General features: G+C 46.6%; 1 protein-coding gene across 3 annotated transcripts in view; it reads right to left on the bottom strand.

The window, feature by feature from the left end:
* The window catches only part of dlg4a (discs, large homolog 4a (Drosophila)), a 220,820-nt gene that overhangs the window by 16,172 nt on the left and 191,283 nt on the right, over positions 1-13,365 (bottom strand). For all 3 annotated transcript variants that reach the window (XM_072692350.1, XM_072692358.1, XM_072692367.1), the window contains 7 exons: positions 10,355-10,408; positions 9,584-9,634; positions 9,313-9,437; positions 3,627-3,796; positions 2,560-2,696; positions 617-761; positions 1-121 (listed from right to left, as the gene is read on the bottom strand). The exon at positions 1-121 is cut by the window's left edge and continues 15 nt beyond it. In XM_072692350.1, coding sequence (XP_072548451.1) covers positions 1-121; positions 617-761; positions 2,560-2,696; positions 3,627-3,796; positions 9,313-9,437; positions 9,584-9,634; positions 10,355-10,408 — 803 coding nt within the window. The remainder of the gene's footprint in view (positions 122-616; positions 762-2,559; positions 2,697-3,626; positions 3,797-9,312; positions 9,438-9,583; positions 9,635-10,354; positions 10,409-13,365) is intronic.

Below are 13,365 nucleotides of genomic sequence, written 5' to 3'. Positions count from 1 at the left end.
TCTCCCAGCATGCCGTGCAGCACAGGCGAGAAGCGACTGGGGGAGGTGGGAGTGAGGGCTTGTGGGTAATCGGAGCCGAGATAGTTGTGGCCGAGGTCAGTGTCCAAGTGAGGAGAATATGCTGGAGGGAAACAGAATTATTATGATAAATTTATGTAAAAGCGAAAGGTGTGAGATCCAGAAGCTCCTGGGGCATCAAACCCTTCACTGGCATCCTGTAGCTGCTGACCATCAGATTCAAAACCCTGACCCCTACAAAGCCAAGAATGGTTCAGAGCCTCCCAGAGGGTAATGGTCAAAACCTGATTCGAACCAAGAGCCCTCCAGCACATCTTAGCTAGACCCAACATCTCTCAGGACGCACGGAGGACAAGCGTCCACATTATTCTCAGTCCTGGAGCCGAGGTGGTGGAACCGACAACCCCTGAGAGCACTAGTAAAGCTTCTAGTGCACTCACTGTGTTCTGGTTATTCTCCACCGGTTCTGCGTAGTTTAGTACTCTCTTCATTACGGTTCTAGGAAATGAGGAACTGTACTGATTGTTGCATTCGGGGTCTATCAACACTCGCTGGCACTATTCCCTATTTCTGGACTGAAAGCAGTAGGTGCACTCACTGCTGGTGAGGTCTGGAGGGTTGTAGTTGTTGGTAAGGTAAAGGTTATTAGGCTTAGCCACTCTGAGGTAGACGACCTCCGCTGTGTTCTTCAGCGCTCCGACTGCGTCCTCGTGCATAACGTCCTCCAAACACACGTTATTCACCTGAAACACAGACCAGAACCGCAGATTAGCACGAAGAGAAGCAGTTAAACAAGGCATCAGGATCAGGGTTCTGGTTCCGCCTGATTCTGAGATCCCTGAGATGGGTCTTAATAGAACATCTGACAAAAGGGTTCTATATAAAAAAGGGAACCCCCTTCAGTACTATGTAGAACTGCTTTAGAGTGTAGTAAGTTTGAGTAGTAGCCAGAATGCCAGCCAATCAGCATTCAGTAACTGGAATACCAGCCAATCATCAGTCAGAGTCCAAAATGTCAATCAGTGCTCAGTAGCCAGAATGCCAGCCAATCAGCATTCAGTGACCAAAATGTTGGTCAATCAGCACAAATTATTCGGAATGCCAACAAATCAGCACTCAGTAACCGGAATGCTAGCCAATCGGGATTCTGTGGCCAAAACATCAGCAAATCAGCACTCAGTAGCCGGAATGCTAGCCAATCAGCACTCAGTAGTCAGAATGCCAACAAATCAGCACTCAGTAGTCAGAATGCCAACAAATCAGCACTCAGTAGTCTGAATGCCAACAAATCAGCACTCAGTAGTCTGAATGCCAACAAATCAGCACTCAGTAGTCAGAATGCCAACAAATCAGCACTCAGTAGCCGGAATGCTAGCCAATCAGCACTCAGTAGCCGGAATGCTAGCCAATCAGCAGTTAGTAGTCTGAATGCCAACAAATCAGCACTCAGTAGCCAGAATATTTAAGTAGACAGCTCCATTTATTCAATAAGGCCCCACTCGCTAGCGCCTTCTAGTGTCTTTAAGTCCTTTTTTTGGAGGAATAGGAGGGATAGGACGAGGCCTGGCTCCTCATAAACTGTCTCTGGCTGATAGCATACGGATAACTTCCTGTTTTAGCCAGAAATGCTTAGAATTCTACACTTTACCTGAAGGCAACTTTATTTTTCTCCAAATACGTGTTTAATAGCCTCTCCTTAGAGCTATGGTAGTCCAGTAACACTCGGCTAGCCTAGTCACAATAGTTGAGGCTTTAGAGACCTAAAATGCTCAGGCTGCAGTTCCCATCCCGTCCAGTAGGGATCAGTGTCGTAGTGAAAATGAGACCCCTGTCTCTCCAGTCTTGTGAAAGGGATCTCACACACCTGTCACATTCAATAACTGCTGACATTCATCCAGTCTTAACTGCATCACTCTTATACACTGCACTGGGATGTAGTGTGTGTGTGTGTGTGTGTGTGTGTGTGAGAGAGAGAGAGAGAGAGAGAGAGAGAGCTGCTGAGATAATTACAGCACAAATTTCATCAACACACTAAAACCAGGTTCATTAATCTGCTTTCCTGAACAGTTGATGGCAATAAGATGATCCTGTTAGAGCCACTCCTACACTGATCTGAGCTCAGTGCAAGTACAGCCCTTACTGAAGTCTGTTATTGAGGTCTTAAAGGGCCAATATCCTCTAAAGCTCAGCTCATCAGTGATACAGTATAGTAACATTACTGCACATGACTAACTTTACTATTTATTCATCATCATTTAATTAATCATTTACAAATACATTAATTGTAAAAAAAATCATATTAATCATTTTCAGTCTATTATTGTATAAAAATAAATAATGACAGTTTTTGATTAATTAAAAATCAAACCAAGCTGCTTATTCTGCAGCTCCTCCTCCAACCAGCAGAGGACAGTGCTGCGCTAAAGATTACATAATGTAATTCAGCAACTACCGTCATTCATTAATTATACACTATTGGAGCACATAGTGTGTGTGTATATATATGTGTGTGTGTGTGTGTGTGTGTGTGTGTGTGTTTACCGCTAGTATCTTGTCCCCGATCTGTAGTCGTCCATCTTTATGCGCCGCTCCTCCTTCGATGATTTTGGTGACGTAGATGCTGTTATCCCCCGGAATGTGCTGATTACCCACACCTCCCGCTATACTGAAGCCCAACCCTGAGAGAGAGAGAGAGAGAGAGAGAGAGGCATAGGCTGATGCTAGGTGGTCTCTAGGGTGAAACTGCTACGTGGTTGCTATGGAATGCCATGTGGTTTCTATGGGTTGCTAGGTAGCAGCAGTGTGGTAACTATAATGTCGCTAGGCTGATGCTATGTGGTAACTAGGGTAAAACTGATTTTGCTGATTGGTTAATGTGGTATATCAAGTGGTTGTTAGGTAGGTGTTGTGCTAAGTGATTGATGTGATGTTGCTAGGTGGTTACTATTATGTTGTTAGGTGGTTGATATGATGTTGCTAGATGGCTAGATGCTTTGATTTTCCAGGTGGTTGCTGTGGTGTTGCTAGGTGGGTGCATCGGAGTTGCTTAGTGGTTTCTAGTTTTGCTAGCTAGTTGCTAGGCAGTTGCTTTTGTATCACAGGTGTTTGCTGTGGTGTCTTTAGGTGGTTGCTATGGGTTTGCTAGGTAGTTCTAGAAACTTGCTATGGTGTTGTTAGATGGCGGCTATGGTATCTCACATGGTTGCTATGTGGTTGTTATGGTGTTGCTAGATGGCTGCTGTGGTGTTGTTAGATGGTTGCTGTGGTGTTGCTAGATGGTTGCTAGAAGGTTGCTATGGTGTTGTTAGATGGCGGCTATGGTATCTCACATGGTTGCTATGTGGTTGTTATGGTGTTGCTAGATGGCTGCTGTGGTGTTGTTAGATGGTTGCTGTGGTGTTGCTAGATGGTTGCTAGAAGGTTGCTATGGTGTTGTTAGATGGCTGCTATGGTATCTCAAATGGTTGCTAGGTGGTTGTTATGGTGTTGCTAGAAGGATTTGTTAGGTTAATTATTGGTTGCTAGGTAGTTGCTAAGCAGTTGAGATCTCAGGTGGTTGCTATGGGGTTTTAGGTGGTTGGCTTGTTACATCAGTGTGAAGAGATTACCTTTTGGTCCTTTGACTAGTTTGATCTCAGTGACCTTCTCAGCGATGGGTTTTCTGCGGAGGACGTAGAGCCGCACAATAGCGCCGGCCTCCTTCAGAGCCTCCACAGCCTGAGAGTGGGTCACCTCCCGCACGTCCACGTCATTCACAAACAGAATACTGTCATTAACCCTGAGGCAAAGTGAGAGAGAGAGGCTGTATGATACACTGTAATCTATAAGCATGGGCTGAAGAACAGAGCAGAGCCGTCCTGGGGGCTGAGGTCGGTCCGTGGGCAGCTCCTGTCCGTTTATAGACAGACTGAATTGTCAGCTGGATTTTTCGCTGAACTTTCGCTTTGAGAAGTCCGCTGAGCTCCAGCAGCTCCTCCACACACAGACAGAAACTTCAGGCCTCAACATCAAAACCAGCCTGAGAAACTGAACAGCACAGCGAGCCTCATAAATATTCATGAGCTGACCCCTAACCACTTTCCGATTGGTTGTTAGAGCAAGCAGAAAAGTTCCTATTACCATAAATTGAGCTATTAAAAAAAAAGAAAGAGAGAGAGAGAGAGAGAGAGAGAGAGAGACAGAGAGAGAGAGAGAGAGAGAGAGAGAGAGAGTGAGAGAGAGAGAGAGAGAGAGAGAGAGAGAGAGAGAGAGGGAGTGCTGAGTGGCAGAGAAAGTGAGATTTGTAATTTCTTTAATTTCTTTTTATTATGTAAATTAGTCATTTGATTTATTTATTCATTTATAGTATGTGGTGATAATTCTACACTGAATAGAACAGATGATTTTTTACCCCATACTGTTACACCACTGACCCCTAACACACCCCACACTGTTACACCACTGACCCACACCACTGACCCCTAACACACCCCACACTGTTACACCACTGACCCGTAACACACACTCCACACTGTTACACCCCTGACTCCTAACACAATCCACACACTGTTACACCACTGACCCGTAACACACACTCCACACTGTTACACCACTGACCCATAACACATCCCACACTGTTACACCACTGACCCGTAACACACTCCACACACTGTAACACCACTGACCCCTAACACACCCCACACTGTTACACCACTGACCCGTAACACATCCCACACTGTTACACCACTGACCCGTAACACACTCCACACTGTTACACCACTGACTCCTAACACACTCCACACACTGTAACACCACTGACCCCTAACACACCCCACACTGTTACACCACTGACCCGTAACACATCCCACACTGTTACACCACTGACCCGTAACACACTCCACACTGTTACACCACTGACTCCTAACACACTCCACACACTGTAACACCACTGACCCCTAACACACCCCACACTGTTACACCACTGACCCCTAACACACCCCACACTGTTACACCACTAATCCGTAACACACACCCCACACTGTTACACCACTAATCCGTAACTCACACTCCACACTGTTACACCACTGACCCCTAACATACTCCACACACTGTTACACCACTGACCCCTAACACACTCCACACTGTTACAACACTAATCCGTAACACACACTCCACACTGTTACAACACTAATCCGTAACACACACTCCACACTGTTACAACACTAATCCGTAACACACACTCCACACTGTTACACCACTGACTCCTAACACACTCCACACACTGTAACACCACTGACCCCTAACACACTCCACACTGTTACAACACTAATCCGTAACACACCCCACACTGTTACAACACTAATCCGTAACACACTCCACACACTGTAACACCACTGACCCCTAACACACTCCACACTGTTACAACACTAATCCGTAACACACACTCCACACTGTTACACCACTGACTCCTAACACACTCCACACACTGTAACACCACTGACCCCTAACACACCCCACACTGTTACACCACTGACCCCTAACACACCCCACACTGTTACACCACTAATCCGTAACACACACCCCACACTGTTACACCACTAATCCGTAACTCACACTCCACACTGTTACACCACTGACCCCTAACACACTCCACACTGTTACACCACTGACCCCTAACATACTCCACACACTGTTACACCACTGACCCCTAACACACTCCACACTGTTACAACACTAATCCGTAACACACCCCACACTGTTACACCACTGACCCCTAACACACTCCACACTGTTACACCACTGGCCCTTAACATACCCCACACTGTTACACCACTGACCCCTAACACACCCCACACTGTTACACCACTGACCCCTAACACACCCCACACTGTTACACCACTGACCCTTAACATACCCCACACTGTTACACCACTGACCCCTAACATACTCCACACACTGTTACACCACTGACCCCTAACACACTCCACACTGTTACAACACTAATCCGTAACACACACTCCACACTGTTACAACACTAATCCGTAACACACCCCACACTGTTACACCACTGACCCCTAACACACTCCACACACTGTTACACCACTGACCCCTAACACACTCCACACTGTTACACCACTGACCCCTAACACACCCCACACACTGTTACACCACTGACCCGTAACACACTCACTGTTACACCACTGTGGTGTGTGTTAGGGGTCGGTGGTCTCTAGTGTGGAGTGTGTTTGAGCTCAGAAGTACAGAGTGAGTGGGAATTTGGTATCTGTGCTGAAATAGAAGGTGAAGCCTCAGGCTGGTACAGACAGAGATGAGATAGAGGACTAAAATTAGACCCGTCCACACGAATCTGGCCGGATGTTTTAGATAAGGTAGGTTTTTCTCTCCAGTGCTGAACCGCTCGCGTGAGCACGCCAGCCCAGAAACGATTTCCTCACTGTGTTCAAACAGCGCCTTAATCCCACCTCTCTTACACAAACATGATCTGAACCAGAAAAAGCTTCCACTAAAAAAACACTGGCTTTTTTATGTTGCCATGGTGACACAGCTGTGTCTGAATCGCCCACACATGCTTTTTCTAAATGTGAGGCAGCATGTTCTGTAACGAAACACTAAACCCAGTTAATACGGCAACAACCGCCTGTCCACACAAAAACACAGAAAACAGAGTTCTCAACCACCTCCACCCTGGAGAGAGGTTTCACAAGCCTCCACCATGGAGCAACTTTTCAAAAAACTCCACTCTAAAGAGAGAGTTCTCAAAAACCTTCACCTTGGAGAGCATCCTCAAAAAAATCCACACTGCAAAGCATTAAAATAAACTCCACCCTGGATAGCGTTCTTCAAAAAACGTCACAAAAAACAGGTTTGTGAAATCTCCAGGGTCAAGATCATTCAATGTCAAAAACCTCCACCCTGGAGCAGCTTTTTAAAAAACTCCACTCTAAAGAGAGGGTACTCAAAAGCCTCCACCCTGGTTTGTGTTTTTAGGAACCACTACCCTGGAGAGCATTCTCAAAAACCTCCACCTTAGAGAGCATCCTAGTGTTCTTCAAAAAACTCCACTATAAAGAGAGGGTTCTCAAAACCCAGGAGAGAGATTTTTAAGAACCACGACCCTAGAGAGCATTTCAAAAGGCTCCACCATGGAGAGGGTTCTCAAAATCTCCACCCTGGAAAGAGATTTCAACAGCCTCCACCCTAGTGAGTGCTTTCAAACATTTTTGGTGTTTTTACTGTTGTGTTCATGTGGACAGGAGTCCATTAGACACACACTCTGAGTGTGTGTGTGTGTGTTTGTGTGTGTGTGACAGAGAGTGTGTGTGACAGAGAGTGTGTGTGACTGCAGCATTAAGCTGTGGGGGAACACATGGGTGCATTTGTTAGCAATGGTCACAGCTGGTTCTTCTCTAGTAGAGCCTGCAGTTTGTACGCAGTTCTGACCACAGTTGGCCTCTCTACACGGTTCTCCATACAGAGAGGGCCTTTACAGAGGGCCCCCTGGTAGCTGGGAAATGGAAGTGGGCCCCCATGGGTCTATTAGGTCTAACATGGGTCTGTTAGGGCTCACATGAGTCTATTAGGTCTCAGATGGGTCTGTTAGGGCTCACATAGGTCTATTAGGGCTCACATGGGTCTATTAGGTCTCACATGGGTCTATTAGGTCTCACATGGATCTATTAGGTCTCAGATGGGTCTATTAGGGCTCACATATGTTTTTTAGGGCTCACATAGCTCTATTAGGGCTCATATAGGTCTATTAGCACTCACATCGGTCTAGTAGGTCTCATATGGGTCTATTATGGCTCACATGAGTCTATTAGGTCTCAGATGGGTCTATTAGGGCTCACATGGGTCTATTAGGTCTCAGATGGGTCTATTAGGGCTCACATGGGTCTATTAGGGCTCACATGGGTCTGTAAGGTCTCATATGGGTCTGTTAGGTCTCACACACGTTCTATTAGAGCTCACATGGGTCTGTTAGGTCTCACATGGGTCTGTTAGGTCTCACTTGGGTCTGTTAGGTCTCACACACATTCTATTAGGTCTCACATGGGTCTGTTAGGTCTCACACGGGTCTGTTAGGTCTCACACGGGTCTATTAGGGCTCACATGGGTCTGTAAGGTCTCAGATGGGTCTATTAGGGCTCATATGGGTCTGTTAGTTCTCACATGGGTCTGTAAGGTCTCAGATGGGTCTATTAGGGCTCATATGGGTCTGTTAGGTCTCACATGGGTCTGTTAGTTCTCACACGGGTCTATTAGGGCTCACATGGGTCTGTAAGGTCTCAGATGGGTCTATTAGGGCTCACATGGGTCTGTTAGGTCTCACATGGGTCTGTTAGTTCTCACACGGGTCTATTAGGGCTCACATGGGTCTGTAAGGTCTCAGATGGGTCTATTAGGGCTCACTTGGGTCTGTTGGGTCTCACACACGTTCTATTAGGGCTCACTTGGGTCTGTTGGGTCTCACACACGTTCTATTAGAGCTCACATGGGTCTGTTAGTTCTCACACAGGTCTATTAGGTCTCACATGGGTCTGTTAGTTCTCACACGGGTCTATTAGGGCTCACATGGGTCTGTAAGGTCTCAGATGGGTCTATTAGGGCTCACTTGGGTCTGTTGGGTCTCACACACGTTCTATTAGGGCTCACATGGGTCTGTTAGGTCTCACATGGGTCTGTTAGGTCTCACATGGGTCTGTTAGTTCTCACACAGGTCTATTAGGGCTCACATGGGTCTGTAAGGTCTCAGATGGGTCTATTAGGGCTCACATGGGTCTGTTAGGTCTTACAAGGGTCTGTTAGGTCTCACACAAGTTCTGTGAGAGATTACACGGGTCTATTAGGGCTCACATAGGTCTGTTAGGTCTCACATGGGTCTATTAGAGCTCACATGGGTCTATTAGGGCTCACATGGGTCTGTTAGGTCTCACACGGGTCTGTTAGGTCTCACACAAATTCTATGAGAGACTACATGGGTCTGTTAGGTCTCACACGGGTCTATTAGAGCTCACACAGGTCTATTAGGGCTCACACGGGTCTATTAGAGCTCACACGGGTCTATTAGGGCTCACATGGGTCTGTTAGGTCTCACACGGGTCTATTAGAGCTCACAAGGGTCTATTAGGGCTCACACGGGTCTATTAGGGCTGACACGGGTATATTATGGCTCACATGGGTCTGTTTTCCTCTGTGTTTAATCTGCAATGAGCATACAGTCTTTATGTGAGTGTGTGTGTGTGAGGATGTATGTGTGTGTGAGGATGTATGTGTGTGTGTGTGTGTGTGTGTTACCTTAGTCTCCCATCCTGAGCTGCTGCTCCTCCTGGGATGATTTTGGTGATGAAGATGCTGGGGTCGTCTCCTACATGAGGATTATCTGTACCACCTGCTATACTGAAGCCCAGACCAGAGTTACCCTACACACACACACACACACACACACACCAGATTTTATGCTTGTATGTTTTCTATTATATTAATATTATATACACATTACTAGTATACATACAGCCTTACATTTAAAAGCATAATTAAATAAATTATATAAATATTGAGGACTCACTCTCTCCAGCGTGATCTCTTCATACTCAATCTCCCCCTCCGTCCCATTGACCTGCAACACACACACACACACACACACACACACACACACAGGTGTGTACAAATATGTACAGGTAGACAGATTCATGGTTAAAAATCCAGCTACATGTGGACACCTGCTCCTCCAGTATCCTTTCTGAAATATACTAGGGAGTCTGTTTTTCCTTTGCTGCTGTAAAACCCTCTACCCATCTGCAAAGGCCTTAGATTTGATTTTGGAACTCTGTGAGGATTTGATGGCATTCAGCCCATTCAGCCATTAGAGGACTTGCTGAGTGAGCTCAGGCACTGATCATAGAGGGTTAGTTGTAGATCAGAAAGGCCACTCAGATTTATTTATCCCAGAGGTATTTGCTCTGCCCACTGCTCCTCAGCCCAGTGCTCCCAGTGCTCCCAGTGCTGCAGGGCTTTATACCCCTCTATCTACCAGATGGCATTGGGCATGGTGACTGCGGACATGGTGTGGCTGCTCCGGAGCGGTCTGCTGTGTTGGCAGTGCTTTCCTACAGTGATTAAATAGGCTGTACATGTAAAGCTAAGTGCCTGGGTCAGTAATGGGTGCACCGTAAAAGACAGATACTTTGTCCAGATACTTTTGCATTGCATGGTACGCAATGACTGCCCAAAGAAGCATCTTGTGACTAAAAGGTAAAAGCTAATGCTAGGCTGACTGGCGAAGGACTGACCACTGCACAAGGATGCCAGAGGAGTGGATAAAAGGAGTGATACTTACATAGGGTGAGCCATCCAGAGTGTCTGTGTTTACTACTACTGGTGGAGAATTAGCCTACAGGAAGAGAGAGAGAGAGAGAGAGAGAGAGAGAGAGAGAGAGAGAGAGAGAGAGACATTAGAAATGTTCCGTTTATTTGTAAGAGTAGAAGTGAAGTAGCCGCATTCCCCAAACACAGCTCAGCCAATCAGATGTCAGAATCCTTCACTGGACAGTTCAGTCAAACATTAGTAAATTATTAAAGAGAGAGAGAGCAGAAGGAGAGAGAGAGAGAGAGAGAGAGATGCTTTGAGGGGCAGTCAAAGTGCATTGTGGGTCGGTGATTCCTCCAGCTCTGCAGTGGAGAGATAACAAACCAGTGAATGAGCCGATTACACTGCGGTGTGTGTGTGTGTGTGTGAGTGTGTGTGTGTGTGAGTGTGTGTGTGTGTGTGTGTGTGAGTGTGTGTGTGTGTGAGTGTGTGTGTGTGTGTGTGTGTGAGTGTGTGTGTGTGTTATACCTTAGTGGTTACAGATTGTCCACACGTCTAAATGTGTCACAAATGGTGTTTGTGGTTGCCGAATCAACTCCCCCCTCCCTCCCTCTCTCTCTCTCTCTCTCTCTCTCTCTCTCTCTCTGTACGTCTGTCAGTGTCTCTCTATCTCTTCTATTTGCATTAATAAGATCTATTTCTGCCCGAAAATGAACATAAACATCAACAGAAGATAAAAGGGGCAGAAATAGAAACAGAACAAAAGGAAAGACTTCTATTAATGAGATTAGAGTGTAACTGGATTAGAGGAGCTGAGAGTGATGATTACACACACACACACACACACACACACACACACACACACACATAAACACACAAACATGTGTGCATACACTGTTATACTACTCAAAGAAAAATTCCACTGAACTGTCAAAATCTCAATTAAAACAAAGTCAATCAGGGGGGGGGGTTGGTGGGTTTGGTGGGTTTGGGGGGTTGGTGTGAAACGCTCAGTTCTAGATAACCTCCCCCAGTCAGAGCTGTGGTTCTACAGTGGAGGTTCTAGATAAGCTCCCCCAGTCAGAGCTGTGGTTCTACAGTGGAGGTGAAGGGAAGCAGACGTCTGAAGCTCTAATAAAAGCTCCTCACAGAAAGTTCTTCACCTAATGGTGATGAAGACGCTGCCTGATGCCTGAGACACTGTTCTACCAGAGTTCTGAGAAGAGTTCGGCTCTAGAACCTGCTTTTAAAATGAGATCATTAAAATGGTGGAGGGATACATGCTGCAGGGTGTAGTGCGGCTACAGAAAGTAGTCCCTAAAGAGAACTGCATTAGTTGAGATTCTATATTTACAATTTTACCTTCATCATCATCATCATCATCATAATATAAAACTCAGAAGACTCGTGTAGCTGCACTGGTGGGTTTGGATAGGAAGTAAATTATGGGCTGTATCTGTGTTTGGTGGAGTTCTCCTTTTATGAGCCAGAAAGCCAGGAAGCAGCATTAGTACACATTACTGAATGTGTGTCTGGTGGTCTCACATGATCTCTGAACAGGCATTCATCTGTGTGTGTGTGTGTGTGTGTGTGTGTGTGTGTATGAGAGCTGTGAGAAGTGGGAGCTGGATGATGAAACACAGTGAGGTGAGAACAGCAGCTATGAAGAAGTGAAAAAACACCCAATGTGTGGGAGGAAACTCCACACACACCTCCTGTAGCATTCTGACATCCCTCTCTCTCTCTCTCTCTCTCCCTCTATCTCTCTCTCCCTCTCTCTCTCTCCCTCTATATCGCTCTCCCTCTCTCTCTCCCTGGCCACTTTATTAGAAACACCTACCTTGTGCTTACACTCACTGGCCACTTTATTAGAAACACCAACTTTGTGCTTCCGCTCACTGGCCACTTTATTAGAAACCTTTACCTAAGAACGGGTCACTTTCATACTCCCTGTAATTGGGGCGGCAGGGTGGGACAGTGAGTCTCCCTGACAACCTGTGTTTCGGAGGCGATGGTGAGGATGATGAAGGGTCTGCAGGATGTGATTGGAAGTGACAGCAGTAGAATGTGACCCAGTTCCTCGACGGCTTACACAACCTCCACACACAGCACTGACTTTAATTGAGACCTCTCTCCCTCCATCTATCTCCATCCATCTCTCAGTCTCAAACTCCAACAAGTAACAGCTCGGCTCGGCTCCATCTGACGCTACAGTGATGACAGTCACTCAATCCTTATGAATCAATATCACACTCTCCCGTGTGTCTGTATGTGAAGTGTATTGGTGAGTGTGCTGGTGGTGCTCAGAGTGCTGATGGTGGTGCTGGTGGTGCTGATAGTGTTGGTGAAGCTTGTGGTGTTGATTCTAATGGTGGTTTTGCTGATGGTGGTGGTGGTCCTGTAGGTGGTGACTGTGATGTTGGGGATGGTGGTGCTGATGGTGCTGATGTTAAGAGTGAATGCAGTACAGGGTGATTCTCTGGTGATGGTGGTGCCGATGGTGATCGTGGTCCTGTAAGTGGTGACTGTGATGTTGGGGATGGTGGTGCTGATGGTGCTGATGTTCAGAGTGAATGCAGTACAGGGTGATTCTCTGGTGATGGTGGTGCTGATGGTGATGGTGGTCCTGTAGGTGGTGACTGTGATGTTGGGGATGGTGGTGCTGATGGAGCTGATGTTCAGAGTGAATGCAGTACAGGGTGATTCTCTGGTGATGGTGGTGCTGATGGTGATGGTGGTCCTGTAGGTGGTGACTGTGATGTTGGGGATGGTGGTGCTGATGGTGCTGATGTTCAGAGTGAATGCAGTACAGGATGATTCTCTGGTGATGGTGGTGCTGATGGTGATGGTGGTCCTGTAGGTGGTGACTGTGATGTTGGGGATGGTGGTGCTGATGGAGCTGATGTTCAGAGTGAATGCAGTACAGGGTGACTCTCTGGTGATGGTGGTGCTGATGGTGATGGTGGTCCTGTAGGTGGTGACTGTGATGTTGGGGATGGTGGTGCTGATGGTGCTGATGTTCAGAGTGAATGCAGTACAGG

This window comes from Salminus brasiliensis, chromosome 1 (assembly GCF_030463535.1).
Source record: "Salminus brasiliensis chromosome 1, fSalBra1.hap2, whole genome shotgun sequence".
Classification (NCBI taxonomy): domain Eukaryota; kingdom Metazoa; phylum Chordata; class Actinopteri; order Characiformes; family Bryconidae; genus Salminus; species Salminus brasiliensis.
Note: the sequence above shows the minus strand (reverse complement) of the source record. Positions and strands in the feature narration are given on the sequence as shown.